The following is a 26,866-nucleotide window of genomic DNA, read 5'->3' on the forward strand; positions in this document are numbered from 1 at the left end:
GAAAATGGCTGGAAGCTGGAAAGGAAGCCAGGGAGGGGGGGCCAGGCCAGTGACAGGTGCCCAGAGATTTAAAGCCTTTTAGTTTAACTTGATCTCTCCCCACGGGGGCCCCTCTGGCCTTTGGCTGCTCAATCTGCAATTACAGGCAGGTCCATCTGCCAGGATCACCTGCCAGGATCACCCCGTGGCAGAGAGAGCTGTAGGCTCCTCACAGCCCCTGAGTGATGACGCTGCTTTTTCCTGCCATCCTGCCCCTCCATGGACCCACTACACCATGGACAGGAGCCCAGGACCTGAACCAGTCAATCCCCACTCAAGCTGTTCCCTCAGGGACATGGGAGGAGAAGCAGGAGTCCAAACCCAGGAGATGGGGCTTTATTTTGGTGGATGTCGATGGAAAGGCAAGGCCTCGACTCCAGCCACAAGCTGGATGCTACTGGCCAGACTGGGAGCTCTGGAGGCCACGGCATGAAGGCAAAGGCAGCAGGAATTCCCTCCCCCAGCACAGAGCCCCCAGGCCCAGGCTGGCATGGGACGGACGTACCCAACACACAGTGGCTGGTAAGGCACTTGAAATGACTACAAGCCATGAGGCAACCTCCTGCCCCCCTCCTTCCTTTCTTCTTTTTTTCCTTCCTTCCTTTCTTCCCTTCCTCCCCCGGGAGCTTTGGAGATAACCTATGGAGAACGGGGTGTTGGGGGGAGCCAGGGCCCAGCTGGAGGAGCTGTCGGGGTGTCACCAGGCCACCTCACTGGTAGAATTTCTTGCCAGGGCTGTTGGCGTGGTCCAGCAGGAGCTGGCACGGTGTGAACTGGTTGCCGTACACGGCCTCGTACTTGCGCAGTTTGCCCACGAGCTGCTGGGCGCCGTAGGAGTCGATGAACCTGAAGGGACCTGTGGGGACAGGGACATGGCTGTGACAGGGACAGGGACACAGCTGGGACAGGGACACGGCTGTGACAGGGACAGGGACTCAGCTGGGACAGGGACATGGCGGGGACAGGGACATGGCGGGGACAGGGAGGGGACAGGGACACAGCTGGGACAGGGACATGGCAGGGACAGGGACAGGGACACAGCTGGGACAGGGACACGGCTGTGACAAGGACAGGGACACAGCTGTGACAGGGACATGGCAGGGACAGGGACACGGTGGGGATGGGGACAGAGCAGGGACACAGAAAGGACAGGGACACGGCCGTGACAGGGACACACGGCTGGGACAGGGATGCAGTGGGGATGGGGACACATAGCTGTGACAGGGACGTGGTGGGCACAGGTACATGGCAGGAACACAGATACAGCTGTGACAGGGACACAGCTGGGATGGGGACACGGCTGTGAGAGGGAAGAAGAAGCATCAAGGTGCCTGGAAGGGTCCCAGCATCCAGAAGCAATGGCTTTGTCCCATTCATCCTTCTCCAAAAGAGACCCCCCAGACTCTCATCACGGACTCTGCTCCCTGCTCACCTGAGCTGGGGAGGGCTGGGGACAAGCTGGGACATGGATAATCACAGAATCATGGAGGGTTTAGGTGGGAAGGGACCTTAAAGCCCATCGATTCCCACCCTGCCAAGTCTCACCACCTCCCACTGTCCCAGGCTGCTCCCAGCCCCAGTGTCCAGCCTGGCCTTGGGCACTGCCAGGGATCCAGGGGCAGCCACAGCTGCTCTGGGCACCCTGTGCCAGGGCCTGCCCACCCTCCCAGGGAAGAATTCCTTCCCAATACCCTGTCCAACCATAGGAAGACACTCCCCATTGTACTGTCCCTCCAGGCCTTTGTAAGAAGTCCCTTGGGGCTGCTCCCTCAGTCTGAAGATGGCTCAAAGAGGGAAAGCACCAGGCATGTGGCAGAAGCACCACCTCAGGTCCAAGAGCCCTTGGTGAATTCCACCACCAGTGTCAAGAAACAGCACCAGAGTCATGGAATTATTCAGGGTGGAAAAGCCCTTTGAGACTATTGAATCCAAACATTCCTCAGCAGTGCCAAGACTACCACTAACCCATGTCCCCAAGGGCCATATGCACAAGGCTTTTAAATCCCTCCAGGCATGGGGAGTCCAGCCCTGCTCTGCACAGCTGTGCCAGGGCTGGACAGCCTGGAATTATTCCCAGTATCCAACCTACACCCTCCTTGATGCAGCCTGAGGCCATTTCCTCAGGCTGCAGCTCAAACCTGGCCTTGCCACATGGCTGCAGCCCACAGGGAGCTTTGGAGCCCAAAGCCCAGCTCTGAGCACTCACCTCCCAGGCAAGGGGGGAAGCCCAGGCCAAAGACAGCCCCGATGTCCCCCTCCACGGGGTTGCTGAGGATGCCCTCCTGCAGGCACATGACGGCCTCGTTGACAAATCGTGTCACCAGACGCAACTGGATGTCCTCGTCAGAGCAGCTGTGGGACAGAGGCTGTGAGAACTGGGCAGGGACAGCACACAGGCCAGGGGTGGGAATGGCCTCCCTGGGACTGTCCCAGTCCACGTGAAGAACAGGGCTAAGCTCTGGGAGTGTCCTGAAGCAGGCACTAAGAACCAGGGAATGGCTGAGATTGGAAGGGACAACTGGGGCTCCTCTAGTCCAACCTCCACGCCCAAGCAGGGTTTCCTGGAGCATGGCACTCAGGATTGTGTCCAGGTGGATTTGGAATAAAAGCAAGGGCTTGATCAGCCTCTGTGTTGAGCAATGTCATGGAATCACAGAATTGTTTGGGCTGGAAGGGATGTCAAAGCCTCTCCAGTGGCCCCCCTGCCATGGCAGGGACACCTTCCACTATCTCAGAATGCTCCAAGCCCCAGGGATCTTCCAGGGGATCCAGGGGCAGCCCCAGCTGCTCTGAGCACCCTGTGTCAGGGTCTGCCCACCCTCACAGGAAAAAATTCCTACCCAATATCTTATCCATCCTTGCCCTCTGGCAGTGGAAGCCACTCCCTGGGTCCTGTCCCTCCAGGCCTTCCTTGTCCCCAGTCCCTCTGCAGCTCTCCTGGAGCCCCTTCAGGCCCTGCAAGGGGCTCTGAGCTCTCCCTGGATCCTTCTCCTCTCCAGGTGAGCACCCCCAGCTCTCCCAGCCTGGCTCCATGGCAGAGGGGTTCCAGCCCTGGAACACCATGTCCCTCAACACCACCTGGTACACCTTGTGCTGCTGCTCAGATCACAAGGAGCTGGGCAGGGCAGGAGCCAGCCCCAGCCTTTCCTCACACAGGTACTCACACATCAGGATTCGCTGGCATTTTGAACTTTTCCAAGATCTCATCCATGCCAGAATTCAAACTCTTGTTCTTCACTCCCTCCTGGTACACGTAGAAGCCTTTCCCTGCCTTGCGACCTGCGGGGATCACAGCAGACAAGTCAGCTCCTGCACGTGTCCTGTTTCCTCCTGACACTCTGGATCTTGTTTGGTGCCTGCTGTTCCTGCTCCCAGCACTCTGCACTCAGAGCACAGATCTGCTGCCTCAGCAGGGGCACAGGGAAGGGACCCAGCTCCCAGCTCCACCTTGGCAAGACGCTGCCACTGTGCCAGACCCTTTCTCTGGTTCCACAGGACCAACAGCACCACTGCTTCTGTGGGAGGGATTCCTGCCCCATTCCCAGGGCTGTTCTCCCACTGCTGTTGCCTTCCCCAGAGCAGAGGGGACACCTTTAGCTGAGAACACCTCAGCAGCTCACCTAAGAAGCCTTTCTGCAACATGAGCTTTAAGAGTTCGAGGCTGCCCCCTTGGAAGCGGTGGCCAAAGGCCTTGCCCAGGTCCTCGGCCACGTGGGTGGCCACGTCCACGCCCACCTCGTCAACCAGCGTGACCGCTCCCACCGGGAAGCCGAAGGCGGTGAAGAGGGTATCCACTCTCTTTGGGTCAACACACTCCTGCAGGATACGAGGGGAAGCCGTCAGATCTCGGGATGAGGTGGGGCAGAGAGCCCAGCCCCATTAACTGACTGCAAACAGGAGCCAAGAGCAGGCTGAGGACAGCCACAAAACCCAGGGTTGGTGACACACGTCCTTTCCTGTGCACACCCGGGCTGAGCCCACCCCAGCCCTGGCCAAAAGCAGAAGCAATTTTCAGGACCGTTTGGGGGATGCTCACCTGGAGAACTCGGACCGCCTCGCACAGCATTATCCCCAGGCACCTGGAGGTGTAGAATCCAGGCCCATCCTGGTGAAAAACAGTGCAGGGAGGCAGGTGAGTTCTTGGCAGCATCAGAATTGTGGCTCACAACCCAGGCTGCACTTCAGACACCCCAAACCCCATCTCCTACACTATGGTACTGACTGCTAGAATAGGTTTGGGGTTTTTTTCCCTGTAGAGCTCAGCAGTGTTTCCAGGCTTCCATGAACCTACTCCCTGAAGTTCCCATCCCAGTGTTTTTATTTGAACTAGTGCCTGCAGGTTCAGAGCAGGCTGCTGCTTCACCAAGCCCAACAGGCTGGTGAGGGAAAGGGTGCTCAGCACAAGGGAAACCAGCATAAGCCAGTTGTTCCACCTCTGCTGCTCCCCACAAAGTCAGGAAGCAACAGATGAGCTGCAAACTGCCCTTCAGGGAGGCAGCTGAGGTGGGGATAAGGGTCAGGGAAGCACCTCTGTGTCCCCACTGGTGTTTGGAGATGCCCAGAGCACTTTCTGACAAGCCAGTTTTACCAGCACTACAGGAGAGACACGCTCAGCACTCTGGCAACCTCAGGAATCAGGAAAAAGACAGGGACACCCTCCTGTGCCCCAGGTTGCTCCAAGCCCTGTCCAACCTGGCCTTTTGCAATTCCAGGAATTGGACAGCCACAGCTCCTCTGGGCAACCTATGCCAGGGCCTCCCCAGCCTCACGGGGAAGAATTTCTCCCTAATATCCAATCTAAAGCCACTTTTCCATGTATTCCTGCCTCTCTTCCCCAAGATTTAAGCCAGGCAGAGGAGGGTTGCTGCTCACTGACCCTCTGTCCTTGCAGCCTGCCAGGGAGCTGAGGTGGTGAGTCCTGTGCTCTGTCTGGGATGCCCTGGAAGCTGTGTGGGGCAGGAGTGCCAACTCCTCGTGCTGGCCCTGCACGTGTGCCTGGTGGCTTTCCATGCCTGCTCTGAAGGACACGTGAGGATCACCTGGGCACTTGCCCCTTTCTGACTTCCCTTTTCACTTCTCAGAGGAGTAGCCAATGTGTCCATAGACATGTTTCACCCGCCCCTCAGTGCACAAACCCTTTTCTTTATTACCAGCCCCAGCAGTGTCCCCTCACCTTCACCACGATGACCACTTTGCCCTGTTTGAGGCCAAGAGCAACAGTAGCGGCAGCTGTGTCCTGGGAGGTTTTGTCTGTGGTGATGATTTCCAGCAGCTGCATCTTGTCAACAGGGGAGAAGTAGTGCATCCCAATCACCTGGCAGACAGAAGAGCTGGGTTCAGAGGGATTCTGGCTCCCAGAGCAATCAGCTGGGTGAGCTGAGTGCAGAGGGAAGGCCCTGAACACACTTTATATCCCCTTATGAAAGGAGTGCTCTCCAATTCCCTTCTCTCCTTGGTTTTTCCAAGGACACAGCACATGCCCAGGAGCTCCTGCCTTTGAGGATAAAGGTACAACTTTTAGAGGACCCCTTCAGCCAAATCTGTCTGGGATTCCCTGAGCTCATCCTCATGGTGTGACCTGGAGGGGCACCAGAGCTGGCAGTGCAGCCCCACCCAGTCTGCTGGGAGTCCCTGCATGCTGCCTGTGAATGTCTTTGGTGAGGAAGTGAATATAAGGATGAGAAGGCTTCTATCCAGGAACTTATTACAGAGGGAAGTGCAGCCTTCCCCCGGGAAGAGTGTTTAAGTGCAATTATCTCTGTGTGCCTCACTGTGTGAATGTGACCATGCCATCAGCGTGTCACCTTCATGCCTCCTGGCAGCCACACTTGGCACCAAGCCCTGTCTAAGTCAGAGGCACCTTGCTGAGTTGCAGGCTGCAAAACTAATTAAAGAAAATGTGCTAATTAGTTAACTGACTTCCTATGAGTTTCCCCCCAAGAGCCATTGTACAGGCAATTTAAACAGCAAGAGGATGTTATTTGCAAGAATGAACAAATGAGACTCAGTTGGCAATTTGGATGCAAGAGAGGTCCCACAGCAAATGAGGAAGAGGCTCAGCAGGGTGACAGGAACCTCCAGCAGGTCACCTCACACTCACAGGCACCACAGGTACCCTGGCAGGGCAGTCCCCTGCTGCCTCAGGGCTGTAGGAATCAGTGCTCCTGCTCAGATGGACTGAGGCTGCAAAAGCCCTGCAAGATCATTGAGTCCAAGCTGTGCCCAGTCCCCACCTTGTCACCAGCCCAGAGCACTGAGTGCCACATCCAGGAATTCTCTGAACACCTGCAGGGATGGGGACTCCAAACCTCCCTGAGCAGCCCTTTCCAATGCCTGACTACTCTTTCTGGAAAGAAATTCCTCCTGAAATCCAAGCTGAACCTGCCCTGGAACAGCTTGAGGCCATTTCTTCTCATTCTGTCCCTGTTCCCTGGGAGCAGAGCCCAAGCCCCACTTGGCTCCAACCTTCCACAGCTTCTCTGCTCCCAACACTTTTTGATATGTGCTGCCCCACCAACATCACCCTTGGGGTGAATCCATCTTCTCCTCCTTCTCACCTGCCCCCGAGCTCTTTGCTCAAAGCTGGCACTGGGAGCAGAAGATGAGCTGTGCCATGTCCTGAGGAGGGAGCAGAAGGTCTCTAAAGCAAAGCCACCTCACCAGGGACAGCTCTGTGCAGGGCACTGGCCCTGGGGACTCACCTTCTCAGGCCTCTTGCTGGCAGCAGCAATCTGGTTGATGGGGAGGGCAGAGGTGTTGCTGGCGAAGATACAGTGAGCAGGGACCACCTGGAAGGGACAAGGGACATGACACAGTGAGCAGGGACCACCTGAAGGGGACAAGGGACAGTGAGCAGGGACCACCTGGAGGGGACAAGGGATACCACACAATGAGCAGGGATCACCTGGAGGGGACAAGGGACAGTGAGAAGGGATCACCTGGAAGGGGGACAAGGGGCTGTGTCAGCATACAGGATCATGCAGAGCCCTGGGAGATCAGGGAGCCCTGGCTAACGAGGCAAACTGGGTTTGCTCATTAGAAACTAATTGGAAAGCAGGAGCTCAAGTCAGCCAGCTCTGACTTGCCCTGAACTCTCCCAGGTCTGCAATATCAGTCCCAGAGCTCCCATGTTTCTGGCAGGCCTCTGCAGCCACAGGAGACATTGCAGGGAACCCTTTCCCTCAGTGTGTCCTTGGATAGAACAGAGGGACAGCAGGTGAAGGACTGCAAGGTGTGGAGATACCAGAGGACATCACTGTCACATCAGTGTCCTCAGACAAATGGAAGCTTTTTTTGGAGCACTTTTTAATGTCTTATTCCCTCCACCAGCCAGGGCCCCCCATCCAGGGGCTGCTCTGGACTGATACTCACAGCCTCCACCTCCTTCAGCACTTTGTGTTTGACGTTGATGTCCTCAAACACGGCCTCGATGACCATGTCTGCCTTCTCAAAGCCCTTGTAGTCCAGCTGGCCCATCAGGTTGCTGAGGATGGAGTCCCTCTCAAACGATGTCAGATTCTTCTTCTTCACTTTGCCGTTCAGCCTAGGGAGGGACAGCTCTGTCACAGCTCCTGAGTGAACCAGCCAGGCTGCTGGAGGTGCACCACAGGAATCCCTCCTGTCTCCCCCCAAAACTCCATCTCTGCAGGACTGTCACTCTGTGTTCTGACCCCTCACTCCAGCTCACACCACTCAGCTGAAGGCCAGTCACTGACATTCCTCATGACACACAGCTGAGTACTATTACTGCAGAGCCAGGAGAACAGGGAAAGAAACCCAGGAAGAAAACCCTGGAATGCCTCCCCTGCCATGGGACTTTAGGCAGCCAGAATCACTCCTTCCTTAGCTCTAGAAGCTACTGCTGAATCTTATGTCTCTGCCTACCTAAGGAGCTCAGGCTGGGCCTATCCCACAGCAATATCCCAGCACTCTACAGGGGACAACACTACAATAAAGCTTTTCTGTGACATCTTGTGGCTCCTCCAGCAGAACAGCGGTGTCAGGAACTGCTGATGATGACAGCAGAGGAGAACTGTGACTAAAGGCAGCCCAGTGCCACCAGAACAAACCCCCTGAACTCACATACCCCTTGTAGATCTGCTGCTGGCCTCTGTCCAGACCCTTCTGTGCCGTGTCCTTCAGAATGGTCTTGACGCCCTTGTCCACGGAAACCTGGGCGATGCCGGCTCCCATGAGCCCTGCTCCCAGCACAGCCAGAGTCCTGCAGGGAAGGACCAAGGGGACACCTTCAACATGGACATGGAGAACTCCCATCACTGCTGGCAGACTCACACAGCTCCTGTCATCCACTCAGGCACAACCTGAGCGAAGCCACACAGCAGTGAGGCATCCACACTGCAGTGGGTCAGCCTCTGGAGGCTGGAAATCTCTGATCACAGCTCTCCAGCACACTCAGTCCCAGAAGCCTTTCAGAGATCCTCCAACTGCTCCTTCAGGCATCCCACACTGGCACTTACTTGACCTCTTTCTGAGGTGTCCCAAACTTGTTCTTCTTGCAGTGCACCTGCCCATGGTAGAGCCCCATCAGAGCCTTGGATTCCTTGGTCACTGCAAGTTGGCCAAAGCTCTGGAAGAGAGGCAAGAGGGAAGCAGAGGGGTTGGCATTAAACAGGGCCAACACACAAAAACATGGCAAGGGGGAGACAGGCACTGTGTGACTGCACAGGTGAGCAACCTGGACAGAAAAGGGACAAGGGCCCAGGTCACCTCTGAGGAGAGGCACCTTCTGGGCTCAGCACAGCCCACCCTGCATCACCTCCTCCTCCCCAACAGCACAAGAACCTGGAGCTGCTGGAGAGAGCCCAGAGGAGGCCCCAGAGCTGCTCCAGGGCTGGAGCCAGGCTGGGAGAGCTGGGGGTGCTCACCTGGAGAGGAGAAGGATCCAGGGAGAGCTCAGAGCCCCTGGCAGGGCCTGAAGGGGCTCCAGGAGAGCTGCAGAGGGACTGGGGACAAGGCCTGGAGGGACAGGACCCAGGGAATGGCTCCCAGTGCCAGAGGGCAGGGCTGGATGGGATCTTGGGAATGAGGAATTGTTCCCTGGGAGGGTGGGCAGGCCCTGGGCACTGCCCAGAACAGCTGTGGCTGCCCCTGGATCCCTGGCAGTGCCCAAGGCCAGGTTGGACACTGGAACTTAGAGGCACCTGGGACAGTGGAAGGTGTCCCTGCCATGGCAGGGGTGGCATGGATGGGCTTTAAGGTCCCTTCCCACCCAAACCATTCTGGGATGTGGTGATTCCAGTTCCTCAGTGACAGGACTGGACTCCCCTGACATGAGACCCTTCCTCCCCCACATTCATCCCACATTAATTGGGGCTACTGTTCCCACAGATCCAGGTGGAAGCACCCCATCCTCAGGCTTTGACAAAAATCCTTACAAACAGGCCAGTTCTCTCTGACAGCAGCAGCCTGATCCTATTTTCAGAGGATCACAGGCAATAAAATCTAAGGCCTGCATAACCTCCCAGCACTCAGCAGGAATGTTCTGAGGAACACAAAGCATAAGCACACACAAAACAAAAGTTGTCTGAGCCAAGTCTGCTAAGAAAAAGCAGGGAATGAGGTTTGGAGCAGGCTGCACCTTCCTTCACCACTGCCCTGCCAGTTAAAAATACCCAAAACAAAGCCTAGAAGAGAATCTGCAAACTCCTGTCCTGGGGGAGAGAGTGAGGCAGTAAAAAAGCTACAACACTGACACTTATTATTCTTCAGGGGTTCTGGGAAGATCTCCATCCTGCTGCTGTTCTGGGGAAAAAAACCCCATTCATTCTTTGCTCTAAGGAACAGAGTACCCCAAGGCTTTTATTCAGCACCAGCCCAAACGTGGCTGGAATGCACAACCAGCAGGGATGGGGCACAGCCAGGAGGGCACTGCTAAGGTGACAGCTACAGCTCAGATGGAACCTTGGCACCAGAAGGGAGCAAAAGGAGTTACAAAGCACATCAGGGAAGTGGGAGGTGGATGGATTTCACCAGCATTTAAGGGGCAATGACCTTGGGGATGACCCAAATACAGAGATAATCAGATGGACACGTGGGGCTGCTGGGGACTCAGTCTTGCAGAGCTGGCAGTGCCCAGCTAAGCCCACCTGTGACTCTGTGCTCAGCCAGAATTGCCTCTGTGGCACCAGAAATAACAAATTTGAGCATAAGTGTGGCAAAACAAGGACCAGTGAGGAAAAAAAAAATTAGGGACAGGTTGCTTATTATGGCAGAGAAATGGGGGGATGAGGATGGTTGAGGAAAACAAAGACTCTGGTGTGTGTGGGGGATAAATGCATTACACACAAGCTGCTGGGGAGGACACTTGCCTGCTCCAGCCCTGGACCTGCCTGCCACAGTCTGTCCTCCACCCTCAATTAAACTCTAATCCAGTTTCCCTGCATCCCAGCAAAGCTCAAGCAGGACTGGATGGTGTTTAGGACATGAGGCCCAAGTGCCAGCATGGTCAGATGAGTGAGAGATGAAACATCTCCAGCCAGGTCCTAGAGGGGGGTGTGGAACCTCAGCTCTGCTCATGCAGGAGGAGCAGCATCACTCACCCACACTGGCCCTGCCTGTGAGTGATTTGTGTTGAGGCTCCCCCACCCCTGCAAGTGCCCAAGGCCAGGCTGGATGGGGCTTGGAGCAGCCTGGGGTAGGGGAAGGTGTCCTGCCCATGGCAGGGGGTGGGATGGGATAAGCAGCAGGCTGTGATGAACCTTTGGTGGGGTACACACAGGTCCTGACCACACCTGATACCTTGGCTTTAAGTTTTTCTGTTCTGTTTTGGTGTGCAGCTTTTAGCTTTATATTAAGTGTTACTGGGATCTTTTCATGGGGTGGTGAAGATAAAACAATCCTGTTCCAGCTGGAGACTCAAGGACAATCTCTTCAAACTTCAGGCTCAAAGCATAAACAACATGAAAAGAGGAGGGCAGGCAAGCAAGCAAGGAGGATGAAATGTCATCATCTGAAGCTATTAATTGGGCAGTTAACTCCTATATGCAAATGGACTAAACTTATAAAAGTGTGAGATCTCATGACCAAGTCCTCTTTTGCTCCCATCTTGGAGCCATCTGGGTAGTGCCAGGGTGTGCCCTTTGAAGGCACTTCAATAAATATCCTCTTTATTCCTTTTAACTCTGTCTAGCCTCTGTTCCAGCTCCTTAAGGCACCACACCAGGACCTGATCCCTGCCAGGATCTCCTCTCCTTACCTGGGCTTCAATGAGGTATCCAGCATCTCTCCCCTGATCCAGACCAGTTTTTACGACCTAATCCAAAAGAAGAAAAGACACAGCACAGTTCAGACATGCTGCAAACACACACTTTAACAGGATTCCCAAATTTCAAGGCACATTTCAGACTCCCTGAGTCCTGTCCCTGCTGCTCTTAGCAGAGCTGTGTCATCCTGTGTCACCCTGCACAGGACAGGTCAGGAGTTAACCACCAGGTTAAATTTTAGCCATTCCCTATGGTTTTAGGAACTGTGCTCCTCTAATGTCACTGCTCTCCAAATCCTTCACAGGTTTTAGAGGAGTCTGGGCAACAAATTCAGTAGTGAAAAGTCATTTTTCAATAAGAATTCATTCACAGAGTGTAACAGGAAGTCTGTGTAACAGAGGGGACTAATAAAGTTAATACTTTATGTAATGAAGTAATTTATTACTTTATGTAATAAAGTATTAATTATAAAGTTAAAAAGCTAAAGTATTAATGTTAATACTCTATGTATACTAATATGTAGTTAGTGCTGTGAAAATTATAGCAATTTCTATTTTTATGGTGTCAAACAGGTCTCCTGAACTCTTCAGAGACTGTACAGAAACCTGGGAAAACTGCAGCTAAAAGTCTCATGGACAAAATATTTCAGCTAAGCCTTCCCTCAGCTGGGATTCCTGCTCTACCCCTCACTGGTACCAGCACCCATGAACTGGTGATCATATTTTGAGCAGTGATTCTGAATTCTGCCCCACAGCCAGCACCCCTCAGGACTGATCTCTGTGAGGATCAGGCTGCTGGCTTGACTCAGAGGGAGGATCACCTTCCCTCTGCCTGTCCCACATTTTCCCACAGATCCACCTGCCCTGCAGCTCCCCCCACCTCGCAGGGGAGTTACCTCGATGATCTTCAGAGGAGCAGGGTAGAGTCCTTTGGTTTGCTTTTGAACTTTGCCCTCCACTGTCTTGTAAATTTGCTGCCTGACGAAGGGAAGAGCCATGGCATAGTCTGTCAGCCCTGCAAGGTGGGACAGAACAGGGGTCAGCACGGTGCTGTGCACAGCCAGCCTGCCAGGGTGGACTGCTAAGGCAAGGGAATACAGATGTGAATATTTGCACTAGAAACATGCACCTGAAACCCAGGCACAGGCAGCAGGGGGTGCTCAGAGGGTTTCTGAATTATTCCATGGACAAGTCTCATTGAGGCTGAAGTGTCCTCCTAACACAACTGGTGACACCCTGAGCCCTGGGAAGCAGAATTCCCACAGATGTCCCCATTTCTGGGCAGTGCTGTGGAGGATCAGCATGGAGCAGTCCCTTGTAGCTCTTCCCACTTGAGTCCACTGGCTTGGTACAGAACTTGCCACCAAAACTTTGCAGATGGACAGTGCCTGGAGGTACCTGCTGCCTCTCACTCCTCAGGGCCTGCCTCCCTCCCAGCAACCTCAGGAGCCACCACATCCAGCTCTGCCAAGGCCCAGATCTGCAGGGCAATGTTTTCTCTACCACCCCACATTGCTCAAGAGATGATTCCAACGTGAAATAACTTCATTTTGAAATGGAATTAAGTAGGAGCATGAACACATCCTAGAGAAACCAAGCTGGATTACACTCACTGCTGTCCCTTGGGATTTCTCCATGCTGACTTACTCTGCATGAGCCCTCTGGATCTCTTGGCAGACACAGTCTTGTTGGCCAGTCCCCGGGCAAAGCCAATGGCCACCTCCTCCAGGTACTCGATTGTTCTTGCTTCAGGAGTCTTCAGTCCTGGCCCTGGGGAGAGCAGAGAACACAGCACAAGTTATCCCTGAGGGATGAGGGTGCAGGGAAACCAGGAGCAGACACAAAGTGATGGGCCTTTGGATGCAGGGAAACCAGGAGCAGACACAATGTGATGGGCCTTTGGATGCAGGGAAACCAGGAGCAGGTACAACATGATGGGCCTTTGAGCTGCTCCCACTCCATTCCCTGCTCCTGTTTGGCTTTTCTGGGTTATGACCAACAGTAGAAAGGCTCAGCAGGAACCATATGAGGGCTCTAAGGGATTTATACAGAGGGCATTGAGCAGAAATGCTGGAATGCCAACTCCCTGTGGGAGCAGGGCCAAGTTACATCCAACTCTGCAATCAGATCAGGCTCAGTGACCTTCTGGACACCTGCAAGGACAGAGGATCCATGACCTCTCTGCAGGTGTCCTCAGCTCCTGACTATCTTTTTGCCACCTGTGCCCTTTATTCCTCAAACCTTCCACTTGACATAACTGCAGGCACCCCAAATCCTGAGGGAGCTGAGGTGTTTCTGCCTCCCCTGCCTCCTCTCCTTATTCTCTGTGGAACATGAGTGCCCCACTAGACTGTGCCAACACTGAGCTGTTAAACACACAGCCAGCATTTTGGGAGTGCTGAGTCCCAGGAAACCTCTGTACTGGAGCCAATGTCCAACCAACCCCAACCTTTGAACTCAGTGCAGGAAACCTCTCACTTGCTTTAGCTACTCTAACACCTGGCCCAACTTAAAGCTGTCCCACAATGAAGCAAGCCACCACAAAACCAGTTTGAGCAGCCTCTGAGGGTGGGTTGCACAGTTTACAAACACAGGAATCCTCATTTCCAGACAATTGTATCATCAGGACAGGAGGACACAGCACAGGGCTGATCAGGCAGCTGTGAGATGCTGCCAGAGACAAACTCTGAGTCATTAATGACAGAGCAGTGCCTGGTGAAGCTGCACAGAGTCACCAAGTAGACCTTGGAGCTAAATGTGCAACTCTGGGCTGAATAAACCTGGGGAATTTACAACCCTGCAGCTGGACAGGGCCATTCACCTTCACCCAAACTGCTCCAAACACACCCAGATACTGCAGAGGCCTCAGAGCTAAGGAAACACCCCACAGACACCCCAACAGAGGAGACAGGTAAAATCCAAAATCAGAAACTCCCTCCTGTTTCATCTCCCACTATTCTCCTCCTCCACTAAAGGCTGAAGTCCTTTAGCTGTAAGGTTTTAACAGAAACTCAGAATTGTTTGCTTGGGAAGAGGATGTTAAAGGTCATATAATCCTCCAGGGTGTCCCAATGTCCAGCCTGGCCTTGGGCACTGCCAGGGATCCAGGGGCAGCCACAGCTGCTCTGGGCAGTGCCCAGGACCTGCCCACCCTGCCAGGGAACAATTCCCAATTCCCAATATCCCATCCAGCCCTGCCCTCTGGCACTGGGAGCCATTCCCTGGGTCCTGTCCCTCCATCCTTGTCCCCAGTCCCTCTGCAGCTCTCCTGGAGCCCCTTCAGGCCCTGCCAGGGGCTCTGAGCTCTCCCTGGATCCTTCTCCTCTCCAGGTGAGCACCTCCAGCTCTCCCAGCCTGGCTCCAGATCAGAGGGGCCTCAGCCCTTGGAGCAGCTCTGTGGCCTCTTTGTTTAACCTCTCAATGTAACAACTTGAGGGTTTTCACCAGAAGACCCCAGAAGCTACTCCCTGCTCAGGAAGTCTCTCAGCAAGAAGGAAATAAAGCAGCACAAACACTCTGACAGCTCAGGGATGCTCCCTGTGGAAGTTTTCCTCCTGCCCTGGCAGAATGTCAGAGCCAGTCCAAGGAAAACAAGCCAAACAAAACACAGTTGATTTTACAGGCAGCAGACAAAATACAGCTTGGAGCTGCTGCATAATCTACATTTCAGCAATGCCCAGGGGGGTTTTAGAGAATTCACTGGAAACACAAGAGCAATTGGGAGCTCAGAGCTCAGACTTCACCAGCTTCCAAATTCTCTTTTCACCATTCCAGGCTGAGACCTGCAGCTTTATAACTTGATGTGCTACAAGATGTCAATTCCCGATTTCCAGTAGCTTGGATACATTAACAAGAGCTGGATTCTGATACACCAGCTGAAGAAAACTGCTGTTTGTTTCAAAGTCTGAGCTGTGAGAACCATTCACACTGAGTGGCTGACCCCACATATGTGGGTTTGCTTTACCTGCAGTTAACACAGTTTTGCTGTGTCCTAACCCAGGAGCTCTGAGCTGTGCACTCCAATCTGCTTTCTTTTATAAATGGCACATGCCAGAACTGGATCCAGGGATTGCTGCAGAGCTCCCTGCTGAAGGAGAACTGATTGCATGCCCTGAAATTGCCTCCTGATTGATGGTGTGTGTCTCCCTGCAAGCTTTCTCTCATCAGTTAAAGCATCACCCCAGGTAGAGCTGCTTTCCCCAGAGACAGAGTGAACAGGAGCCCTCCTGGCACTTGCTGCTGTTTGGATAACAAGGAACACATCCAATGTTTGCATGTAATTTGTATTTCTGTGTTCCTCCTACGTGCTTCTCTGGGCTGAGCCAGGATTCCCAGCAGCTCCTTAGAAAGCTCACGTTCCCTTTCAGCAAACTGAGCTAATTGTGGCTATAAACAGCCACATTTACTAACTCTTAAAAAACAATTCACTGCTAAACAAGTATCAAGTGGGAAAGTTTATCCAGGCAATTCTAACTCCAGCCTGAGAACCACAGATCTGTTTTAGAGGAATGAATACAGCTAAAGATAAGCTAAGGTTATCTGGGTATCCTGGGCTGATCACCCCAGTGTGGGCAGCAGGAAAGGGGGGATTCTGCCCCTGTGCCCAGGTGAGAGCCCACCTGCAGAGCTGCCCCAGCCCTGGGCAGCAGCACAGGGATGTGGAGCTGCTGCAGAGAGCCCAGAAGAGGCACCAAGGTGATCAGAGGGATGGAACAGCTCTGCTGTAAGAAAGGCTGGGAGAATTGGGATTGTTCAGCCTGGAGAAGAGAAGGCTCTGGGGTGACCCAACTGCAGCCTTCCAGGGCCTGGAGGAGCTGACAAGAAGGATGGAGAGGGGCTGGGGACAAGGATGGAGGGACAGACACAGGGAATGGTTCCCACTGCCAGAGGGCAGGGCTGGATGGGATCTTGGGAATGAGGAATGATGCCCTGGCAGGGTGGGCAGGCCCTGGCACAGGTGCCCACCCTGGATCCCTGGCATGCCCAAGGCCAGGCTGGACACTGGGGCTGGGAGCAGCCTGGGACAGTGGGAGGTGTCCCTGCCCCTGCCATGGATGAGCTTTAAGGTCCCTTCCAAGCCAGGCCATGCCATGATCCAGCTGAGCACTGGCCTGTGGGACAGCATGAACACCAGGGCTTCCCTGGCACTGCTCCGGGTGGGCAGCAGCAGCTTTTTATTCATTTTATCTTCTTCAGCACCACCAGTGTGTTCTGGCTATGCTGTGCCCAAGGAAATCATGCTCAGCACCCTCCAACTCCATGGCAGTGCCAGCTGGAGCAGTGGCTTCCATTCTAACTGCTGAGAGGGGCTGATGACTCCTCTTGGGAGGCTCTGGAGGGTTTAGTCCTCAAACTCCTCCATTTGGTCACCTTCCAAGAAAGCTGCCCTAGTGAAAGAACTTTGGGAGCAAGACATGATTCAGCAACACCTGGAATCCTGCAGTTTGCAGGGAATTTCTCCCCCCAGCTGAGAGCCAGCTGGCAATTCTGAGTGCCTGAGCCATGGGGGGGTGCCTGTTGCAGCTCCTGTCAGGGATTACCATCTGCAGGCTGCAGAAACACAGCCATCACTCATCTATTGTCCTTCCATTAGGGGCTGCAATCTGTCCTCTGACATGATAAATGAGCAATGAGGGCTCTTATCTGGATAATTAGCTTAAGGAGGAGAGCCAGCAGGCCTGCCCTCTATGCTGACCTCTCCTGTTCACTCAGCTTCTGCAGCAGCCTCACATTTCAAGGTCCCTATGCTTGCAAGGTTGGAACAGGGATTTCTGCTCCCTTGCAGAGCAGGACAAGACCTCTCCACACATTTTGGTGAGGGGAGAGGTTCCCTGACAGGCAGCAGCACATCAAGGAACTGAGGGACTCTGTGTCTGACCTAGTGGTTCCACCAGCTGGTCAACCAGCCCCATCTTCTTGGCTCTGTCTGCACGGATGTTCCTCCCAGTCAGCATCATGTCAAAGGCAGCAGGAAGTCCCACCTAGAAAGGGCAGAAAGAAGATTCCAGGGTGGAAGTTTGCCAGGCAGAAAGGGCTATGGGGTTAAGTTTTCCTCTTACTCACCATCTTTGGCAGCCTCTGAGTACCCCCTGCTCCGGGCAGGAGACCCAGCAACACTTCAGGTGTTCCCAAGACTGTTTTCTTGTCCTTTATTGCTACTCTGTAGTGACAGGCAATGGCAACCTTAAAATGGAAGAGACAAAGAAAGGTTTCCCTGTGAAAGACAACAGAAGAACCAGGCACCCATCACACAGCTCTCTCCCACACACTGCCTCAGCTTTCCTCATCACCCTGCCCCAACTCCTTCACCAACTGCCCAAATTCCCTCTGTGCTCACTGATGGCTTCTGGGGGATGACAGCAAGCAGGAGTGTCACCAGGTCATTAGAATCCCCCCTTTCCTGCTGCCCACACAGACCAGGATACCCAGATATCCTTAGCTTATCTTTAGCTGTATTCATTCCTCTAAAACAGATCTGTGGTTCTCAGGCTGGAGTTAGAATTGCCTAGATAAACTTTCCCACTTGATACTTGCTTAGAAGTGAATTGCTTTTTAGGAGCTAGCAAATGTGGCTGTTTATAGCACCAATGAGCCCAGGTTGCTGAGAAGAACATCAAACTCCCAAGCTGATTTTTAGTCTCACCTAGACCATCAAGGGCTTAATTAATTCACTAATTCACCAAGAGCACAGTCCCATCTACAGATCAGCCATGATTGCTAGTTTATCCCTGGACTGCCCAAGTCCAGATGAGTCAACACAGTGGGTGTAAAAAAAATATTGAGAAATCAGCACAAACTGAAGAGACTCCATTCCAAGATTACACTGCTTTAGTAACAACTCTGCTCCAGGAATTCGCAGAGCTGTGCTGTTTACAAAATCCTGGATGGAGATTACAAGGCAGAAGATCCAGGCAAGGTGCTGGAGTGGAGGTGCAGGCAGGGTGGAGCCTGGCTGGGTCTCCACACTCACCCCTCTCACAGCAGTCCCACAAAGAATGGAAGTTGCTGGGATACAAGGCTCACTTCATCTGAAAAGCAGCAATTTCCAGGCTGAACTCTGCCAGCAGCATTGATGCAGATCCAGTGCCTGCTGGAAACAGCCAGCTTGCCCTTGGACACTCATCTAAATATTAGCCTGGCCCACACAGGTTCAGATTTGATTTGCTCTCTTTCCACAGCAGCAGCAGAACTCGCCATGGCAGAGCCCTGAAGCACAAGCAAGCCATTAACTTGCCACAAACTCATTTACATGATGTAATGAGCCCTCATCAGCTCCCAAATTCGTCTCACAGTACCAGTCCTGCCTACATCATTTGGGGAACCAGAGAAGCAGCAGTGTCAGCTCCCACTCCTGCTGTGAGCCCCAGGATTGTCCAGTACCTCCAGCCCTCCTCCCAGGCAGCTGCCACTGATGGCAGCAACGACAGGCTTTGGAGACTGCTCAATCTTTTCCAGCATCCTCTGTCCATCCTGAGAGAGCTGAGTCACTTCCTGAGCAGTCTTGCAGGCTTCAAGCATGCTGAGGGGGGGAGAGAGGCGGGTGAGGATGGGAAAAGCATTTTTTGGTCAGTTTTCCTGACAAAACAGCAGGAAAATGAGAGGTTTTGACAAGTTTGTCCCTGTTCTCTCACAATCTCCAGTGCCTGACAGGCAGGCAAGAGCTGTTTAGGCCCCAGTTTTGGATCAGGCAACACAGGGAGACTAACTAAACCCAGCAGGGTCAGGCCCTGCATGCTGACACAGGGTTTTCCTGAGGTACTGAATGGGATCCCTTGTGCCAGGGCTCTGGAAGCCTTTGGGAGAGGAGGAAGGGTCATAGGAAGCCTCAAAGCACTTGCCAGGAAGGATGGAGGAAAAAGCCCAGAATCACTCTAAGAGGAGCAGATGGCTCTGATGCCACACTGCCAATTAGAGCCTCCCTGTGCTAATTATTCTCCTGGAGGCTCTCAGCATTTGCCAGGCAGGAGTAATTTGGGATGCTGGAGGTGCTGAGGCCAGGAGACACTTCTTAACCACAGCCTGGCCTTTGCTCTGCTCACCTCCTTACTTCCTGAACAGGGAGTGAGTCTCTGTCCCTGGCCAAAGCCAGCCGAAATTGCAACACGGTTTTGGAGGGTCTATTTTTAATTCACCTTCTTTCCTCAGAGCATTCTGGCTTTTAATGTCTTTAAACAATTATTCTGTCCTGTCAGTGTCAGCAGTCGGAGCCAATGACATTCCAGGTCCCAGTGGGCACCCACAGGATCATCCCACACTCTGGAGAAGTTACCAAGGGAGCCTGGGAGGCTGCTCAGCACAAGGCAGAGTGCCAAACCCTGCCCAAACCAGGGGCCAGGCTGGAAGGCTGCCAGGCTCTCCAACCCAGCTCAAACGAGTCCTGCATGTGAATTATCCCCTCTTGTTGTGCCCAAGGACAATGCCCAGCCCAGAGCCAGGATGGGTTTCCTTGGCTGCAGGAAGGAGTGACCAAGTGCCACAGCCAGGAGGGGTTAAGGACTCGCCACATCCCTCTTTGCTCAGATCCCCACTTCAATTCCAGCAACTCTGAAATCCTGAGCATGGGGATTTCACTCCCAGCCTGTGCCTCACCCCAGGGAGGTGTCAGGGACAAACTGCTGGGTTTCAGGCTCCAGCAGCTCCTGAAGCCCTGTGCTTACTTGAGATCCGCTCCAGCAATGAAAGAGCCTGGCTTGGAGGAGATGAGCACGGCACTCTTCACAGCCTCGTTGGCCCAGATCTCGTTCATGACGTCGGTGAACTCTGCACTCAGCTGCTTGGACAGGGTGTTCACCTGGGAGCAGAGCAGCACCTCAGCAGGAGCTCACCTGGAGCCCACACCTGCCGCAAGTTACTTCAGCCCTGCCCAGCACAAAACCCACTCCTGGATAAAACCCTGCAGCAGGTTGTCTTTAATTAGGGAGTTCCTCTTTAACCTTCCCAACAGTGGCCCCAAATATTGATTTTATGAACTTAACTGGTTTGTTTTTTTCTTTGTTATATAATCATAGAGTCACAGAATGGTTTGGGATGGAAGGGACCTTTCAAGGTCATCTCATCCAAGCCCCTGCAATGAGCAGGGACACCTTCCCCAGACCAGGCTGACACCATCCCTCCAGCTTTACTGAAAGGCTGCAAAAAGCAGGACAAATCTATCCTGGGTTCTTTAGGTACCACCAAATCCTCACATAAAATGGAATATTTCAAACCTGAGACTGCTGTTGCTCCTCAAATGAAAGGAGTATATAAAAACCCCTCCTGGTCTGCTACAATTAATACAAGATTTTTCATAGCAGCAGTAGTTCAATCTTTGGATCTTGTATAGTATCAGAGCAGCTCAGCTGCTTTGCTTTAAAATCAGGTTTTTATTGCAAGCTCTATCATTGCTCATAAAGAGCATTTCCATCTGTGAGATGACACCTGAAATTCACCACTGGTTATGAGACTCCAAAATGCATTTTTAGACATTTTCCTTAGATGTCATTTACAGAGTTCCTGCCTCCTGATACCTGAACAACTGCAGCTGTATTGACCTAAAAAATGAGAATTAGGTTCTATTTATACTGTGTTCATGATAATAGAATCAAAAGCACTTATAGATTCCAAATTACTGGAGTAGGGACACATTACTTAACTGATTGAATACAAGAACTAAGCAAGATTTAATTTTTTTTAAAGCTCTCCTTAAGATTTGGAACTCAACAAGACCTTGTGCCTGGGAGAAAGACAAATTAGCTTAGCACACACAAAGTACTCCAAGAGACACCTCCAGATGTCTCACCAAAATCCCCAAATCTCCTTTTCCTACTTCTCCTCTGCTCCCAACTCTGTAAGGCTGCAGGTTAGGGAAGTTCTTAGCCCTAAATGGGAATTTTCAATACCTTGGAATTTGGTGTGTTGAAGCGCACGACAGCAACATCCCCTTTGATATCACAGCTGACGTGGGTTCTGCCTGCAAGCAAACACAGGGGTGGGCTCAGCTCCTGCTCCAGGGAACTGAAGGAAAAAATGGATTTATAGAAAAGCTTCACACTTACTCTGGAGGGCATTGGAGGTGGAGATGTTACGGCAGGCATAACCTAAGGAAAAGATGTCACAGGTGTTAAAGGAATTCTCAGCAGCCTCAGCCTCTCCCAGCTCCCCTGGCCTGCCAAGGACAGATTTTGGAACCCCTGGGCACGAGCCAGTCCCTCCCCTGACAGCCTGATCTGTGCCCAGCCAGAGTCCAGCAGTCCTAGCAGTGACCTTCCAGCACAGACCCCACTCTGCAGTGCCAGCAGTGCCCCACTGAGAGCAGCAAAAATAAAATCCCTCTTCCCAAGCAGCTGGCAAGGGATGGAGGAGGTGGCACAGGGAGTTTGGCCCTGACCATCCTTATTCCAACCTCTTCACAGGCTAAACCAGGGACTTTCCTGCACTTTGGGGAGCTTCAAGGTGAATTCCCTGCAAAGCAAACACAACTGTCCAGGGTATTTCGGTAAAAACACACTCTGGTGCCAGCAAATGGGGCCAGTGCAAGGTGACCACACAATCCTCAGGGGGCACAATGAGCTCACAAAATATTTATTCTTGCCCCCATCTATCAACAAAACACTCAGAATCACAGACTGGTTTGGGTGGGAGGGATCTTAAAGCTCATCCAGTGCCACTCCCTGCCATGGCAGGGACATCTTCTAATCCAGGTGCTCCCAGCCCCAATGTCCAACCTGGCCTTGGGCACTGCCAGGGTTCCAGGGGCAGCCACAGCTGCTCTGGGTACCCTGTGCCAGGGCCTGCCCACCCTGCCAGGGAACAATTCCCAATATCCATCCATGCCTGCCCTCTGGCACTGGGAGCCATTCCCTGTGTCTGTCCCTCCAGGCCTTGTCCCCAGCCCCTCTGCAGCTCTCCTGGAGCCCCTTCAGGCCCTGCAAGGGGCTCTGAGCTCTCCCTGGATCCTTCTCCTCTCCAGGTGAGCACCCCCAGCTCTCCCAGCCTGGCTCCAGCCCTGGAGCAGCTCCGGGGCCTCCTCTGGGCTCTCTCCAGCAGCTCCAGGTCCTTGTGCTGTTGGAATCCCCAGGGCTGGGGCAGCCCTGCAGGTGAGGAGCCATTCTCCCTCGTCCTGTCCCTCCAGGCCCTTGTCCAGGGTCCCTCTCCAGCTCTTGGATCCACCTCCACTAATGACGTGCAAAGCACACACAAACAACTTCTTCCAGATCCCTCAGAAAGCTCAGACCTCAAATGAACAAGCTCTGCCCACAAGTTTCTGTCTCCTAAATCTCCTTTTTCTGCTCAGAAATTGTGTTTGGCTCCATGATCTCTCAACACATGAATGAACCCCAGCTCCATTCAAGCAACCCTGATCTTGACCCTGAGGATCCCCAAAGTCAGATCCAGGCTGAATCCCTGCCAAAGCTGCTTTAAGCCTGAATTACATTAAAAGTGTTACTTCCACATGTATCTATCCACCAGCCAGCACACAGCCAATTAGCCAGGGGAGGGCTCTGCTCAACACTGATAAAGCCTTCAGGAATGAAACATTCCCATTCCCAGCAGCAAGCAGGGAGAATAACACAACACCAGGAGAATAAACTGCAAACTGTGCCTCCCCAACAGGTGTCTCCCCCTGCCACAGCCCCGTGACACGGGCTCAGGGCTGCACTTTGGCCTCCTTTCCACCTTGTCTGGGGTGCTGGCAGTAGGGACTGACCTTTGCTCCCATTCCTGGGCCCAGGATATGCAGTGTGATGGTGTGGCGATGGAAATTCTGTGTCAGGCTGTCCCAGCAAACAGCTCTGGGGTGCCTGTGCGTGTGTCATGTGCCCACAGCAGCATTTTATAAACAAAGAGTGAACCAGTTCCCACTCCAAAGCTCCTCAGCAATATTTAATACCCACATGTGATAGCTCCACCCAACAATAATTTCCCTAAACTCTTTGTGTACTCCTGAAAATAAGCACCAACATTTAATCCCCACAAACCAAGTGTGGGCTGACAACAATTCCTCTGGTGAGAGATGCTGCCCAGCAGAACAGCATGCACCTTTAACAGCAGTATTTTAACCCAACAAAAGCCATGCAGACTCTTTAAAGAGAAGGCAAGGGCTGAACTGTCTCCCTGAGTTGATTAATTCAATCCTTGGAGCAAGATGGGATAGTGAAAGTTGTCCCTGCCCATGGCAGGGGTGTGGAACAAGATGAGCTTTAAGATCCTTCCCAGACAAACCAGTCTGGGATTCCAGGTTTTTTGCTCTTTACACGGCTTTCCTTTTCCATACCAGTTCCCAAACAGATTCCTTCCATGAAAACCTTCAGCCTTCAATTCCCGTCTGCCTTTCCATTCTCACAAAACAGAAGAGATGAAGTAGGCAAAAAAAAAAAAAATCAAGGGCATGACTGCACAAATCTCACTCCACTTGAATATAAACTCTTTTGGGAGAGGTGCTATCAGCACTGTACCAGCTGGTGAATGCTGGAGTGAGGTTTCTGCAGCCTGACAGTGGTTTATTTTAACTCCAGCATATTTGTGGAAAACATCTTTTGCCAGGAAGGAAAAGCAGCTCCCTGCCCTGGTCCCTGCACATCTGCTTTAGGTGTTGATCCCTTCAGCACTGCAATGGGAATGTGCCAAGGCCGGAGCCAGAAAATTCCTCCAAAATGCTGCAGGAAGCAGAAGCTCAGCCTCAAACTACCACCCTGTCCCATCATTCATTCCAGAGTTAAAGCCCCAAAAATCAGTTCCAGCCTCACTCCTCAGCCCAAAGACTGTCCAGCACCAGGACACCAACGCTTCAGTGCCCTCAGGACTTTGGATGCACCAGAGAATGGACAACAGCCACCCCACAGCCCAGCCTGATCCTTCCCACTTTCTCCTTTCCCTGTTCCTACCTCAGCTGCCTCCCTGCCCAGCACTTCCCACCCTTCCACTCACCGGGATGTGGCACACGGCTTGAAGTGGGAACAGCCTCCATGGCTCAGGGAAAAGCTTTTTTCCAGTCCTGGAGCCTCCCAAGTCCCAGCAGGATGAACAGGATAAACTCAGGCCACCTGAGCACAGAGCTGTGACCGTGAGATGGGAAGCTCCTGGCAGACTGAGCTTCCCAAGCCACCCTGGGAACCTGGTGGCACAGGGATGTGGCCCAGCAGGTACAGCCAGCCCTGGAGCTCACCTGGCTCCTGACTGCTCCCTGCCTTTGGGCTGCCCCCAAGAGCTTTGCATCCACTTCCCAAACGCTTTGCAAGGCAGAACGAGGGTATTCATTCATTATGAACAGGGACAGCATCCTCACAGCAGCTCCAGGGCTGTTTGTTGTGAAGAGCTTTACCAGTTAGAACAAGAATTCCAACCAGCAGCAGCCTGAGAACTCCCTGGAGTTGCCTTAAGTCTCCTCCTCAGTGATTGCAGCACCCTGTCACGTACAGACCTGTTCCAAGGCTGCACGTAACACAGCTGTGATCCCACAGCCATGGAACTGCTCACCATGATCCCACAGCCATGGAACTGCTCACCATGATCCCACAGCCATGGAACTGCTCACCATGATCCCACAGCCATGGAACTGCTCACCACGATCCCAGAACCATGGAACCGCTCACCACGATCCCACAATCATGGAACTGCTCACCATGATCCCACAACCATGGAACTGCTCACCATGATCCCACAACCATGCAATTGCTCACCATGATCCCACAACCATGCAATTGCTCACCATGATCCCACAACCATGCAATTGCTCACCATGATCCCACAACCATGCAATTGATCTTGTTGGAAAAGAGCTCTCAGAGCACTGAGTCCAGCTCTGAAGCAAGCCCAGGTTTGGGTTTTAATGAAACACAGCTGGATTTTGGATCAACATCAACACCAGACTCTGAGGCCCTTCAAAGTGCTCAAATATGAGGTTTCCAGAGCTTCCCAGACAGGCCCTTTGGATTTCCCAGGGCTCCTGGGGACTCCCTGCCTTGGTAGCCAGGAAGCACCAAGGCAGCTCTGTGAAGAGGCAGGAGAGAGCCCCATCCCTGCCTGAGCTGGCAAAGGAGATGCCCCACACAAAGTCATGGAATCACTGAATCCCAGGATGGTTTAGGTGGGAAGGAACATCAAAGTTCATCCAGTGCCACCCCTGCCATGGCAGGGACAGCTCTCACTGTCCCAGGCTGCTCCCAGCCCCAATATTCAGCTTGGCCTTGGGCACTGCCAGGGATGCAGGGGCAGCCACAGCTGCTCTGGGCACCCTGTACCAGGCACCCTCACAGGGAACAATTCCTCATTCCCAATCTCCCATCCATCCCTGCCCTCTGGCACTGGGAGCCATTCCCTAGGTCCTGTCCCTCCAGGCCTTGTTCCCAGTCCCTCTGCAGCTCTCCTGGAGCCCCTTCAGGCCCTGCAAGGGGCTCTGAGTTTTCCCCAGAGCTTCCTCTTTCCCAGGCTGAACAACCCCAACTCTCTCAGCTGAGGAATCATGGAGCACCTGCAAACACCTTCCCCCCAGGCAAGCAGGATTACAGGGTCACAGGATGACAGGGATCCCCCTTCCTATGGATACACCTGCCTCCCTGGAGGGCAGCCACAGGATCCAGACTGCCAAGGGCATAGGGACACCCTCTCCTTTCCAAGCAGGCTCTTGGGGCACTAGGACAGGCACAAGGACACTCTCTCCCTGTGGCTCAGCTCACGTGCAGGGATCATCCTGACTGGAGGGTGTGTCCCCCCCCTCAGTGCTGGGTCACAGGGACACCCCAGAACTGCTCAGAGGTTCCCACAGTGTGTCCCTGTGCAAGGACTGGCACAGCAGGATGTCCCCCATGGGGGCACACAATCCCCAGAGACTGCAGGACACGGGAGGACTGACCTTGGGAGGGGATGTTGGGGACCTGCCAGGAATCCCTCAGGTGACTCCCAGGCCATAGGGACAAACCCCACAGGGCACAGGTACACGTAGGGACAACCTCCCACCCCACAGCTACCCCGGCGATCTCCTGTCCCAGTCCCGGTCCTCATAGACCTTTCCCTGGGAACTCCTCAGAGCCCCCACGGCCACATCACCCGAGGAGCCCTTCGGGACACCCGGAGACCCCCAGTCCCTGCTCCAGCACCAGGAAATCCTCTCTGGGACACCCTGTTCCTCGCCCCCTCTACACCACCCCGGCCCTCGCCCACTTACTGCTCTGTTTCCCCAGCTCTCCGTAGCCCCTCAGCGTCCCGCCCTGCCCCTCGCCTCTCAGTCCTCCTCATCGTCCCCCCCAAAACTAACTCCTCAGTGGGCGCCATTCCACGCCAGTCCTCCCTCCCTCAGTGCTCCCCAACCCTTCAGTGTCCTCCCGCCCGTCAGCGCTCCCTTTCCCTCTGTGTCCCCTCAGCGCCCCTCCGATACCTCCGTCCCTCACCCCTCACTGCCCCCAACCCCCGGTGCTCCCCTCACGCGGGGAACACCGCGCGCTAGCGCTCCCGCTCCCCGCCGTCCCCTCGCTCACCGCGGGGCGGGGTGTGCCGCGTCGGGCCGGCCCTGGCGGCGGCCGGGAGGCGGCTGAGGCTGCCGATAGCTCGCACTGCCGCCGCCATCTTCGCCGAGGTCGAATGAGGGAGAGGCCGCCGAGGACCTGCCCGCGCCCGCCCCGCCCACGGCGC

General features: G+C 53.7%; 1 protein-coding gene across 1 annotated transcript; it reads right to left on the reverse strand.

The window, feature by feature from the left end:
• Positions 1-359: 359 nt before the first annotated feature.
• HADHA (hydroxyacyl-CoA dehydrogenase trifunctional multienzyme complex subunit alpha) lies at positions 360-26,830 on the reverse strand. The gene is made up of 20 exons (XM_084203134.1): positions 26,713-26,830; positions 21,295-21,336; positions 21,139-21,209; positions 19,918-20,051; positions 18,641-18,779; positions 17,324-17,443; positions 17,139-17,241; positions 12,908-13,030; positions 12,157-12,275; positions 11,255-11,311; positions 8,517-8,626; positions 8,126-8,260; positions 7,411-7,582; positions 6,741-6,827; positions 5,213-5,353; positions 4,076-4,144; positions 3,660-3,855; positions 3,204-3,318; positions 2,246-2,391; positions 360-895 (listed from the first exon to the last, which is right to left on the reverse strand). The coding sequence occupies exons 1-20, from the start codon at positions 26,798-26,800 to the stop codon at positions 750-752; spliced, it is 2,313 nt and encodes a 770-aa protein (XP_084059260.1). The 5' UTR covers positions 26,801-26,830; the 3' UTR covers positions 360-749.
• Positions 26,831-26,866: the final 36 nt, after the last annotated feature.

This window comes from Fringilla coelebs (assembly GCF_963513975.1).
Source record: "Fringilla coelebs genome assembly, chromosome: 3".
Taxonomy (NCBI): Eukaryota; Metazoa; Chordata; class Aves; order Passeriformes; family Fringillidae; genus Fringilla; species Fringilla coelebs.

Coding starts and splice junctions, on each gene's coding strand:
- HADHA (XM_084203134.1), bottom strand. CDS start 26,800: ATGGCGGCGGCAGTGCGAGCTATCGGCAGCCTCAGCCGCCTCCCGGCC. Junction 12,276..12,907: donor ATCCAGAGGGCTCATGCAGA/GTAAGTCAGCAT, acceptor CCCACCTTGCAG/GGCTGACAGACTATGCCATG. Junction 11,312..12,156: donor CTCCTCTGAAGATCATCGAG/GTAACTCCCCTG, acceptor CTTTTGGATTAG/GTCGTAAAAACTGGTCTGGA.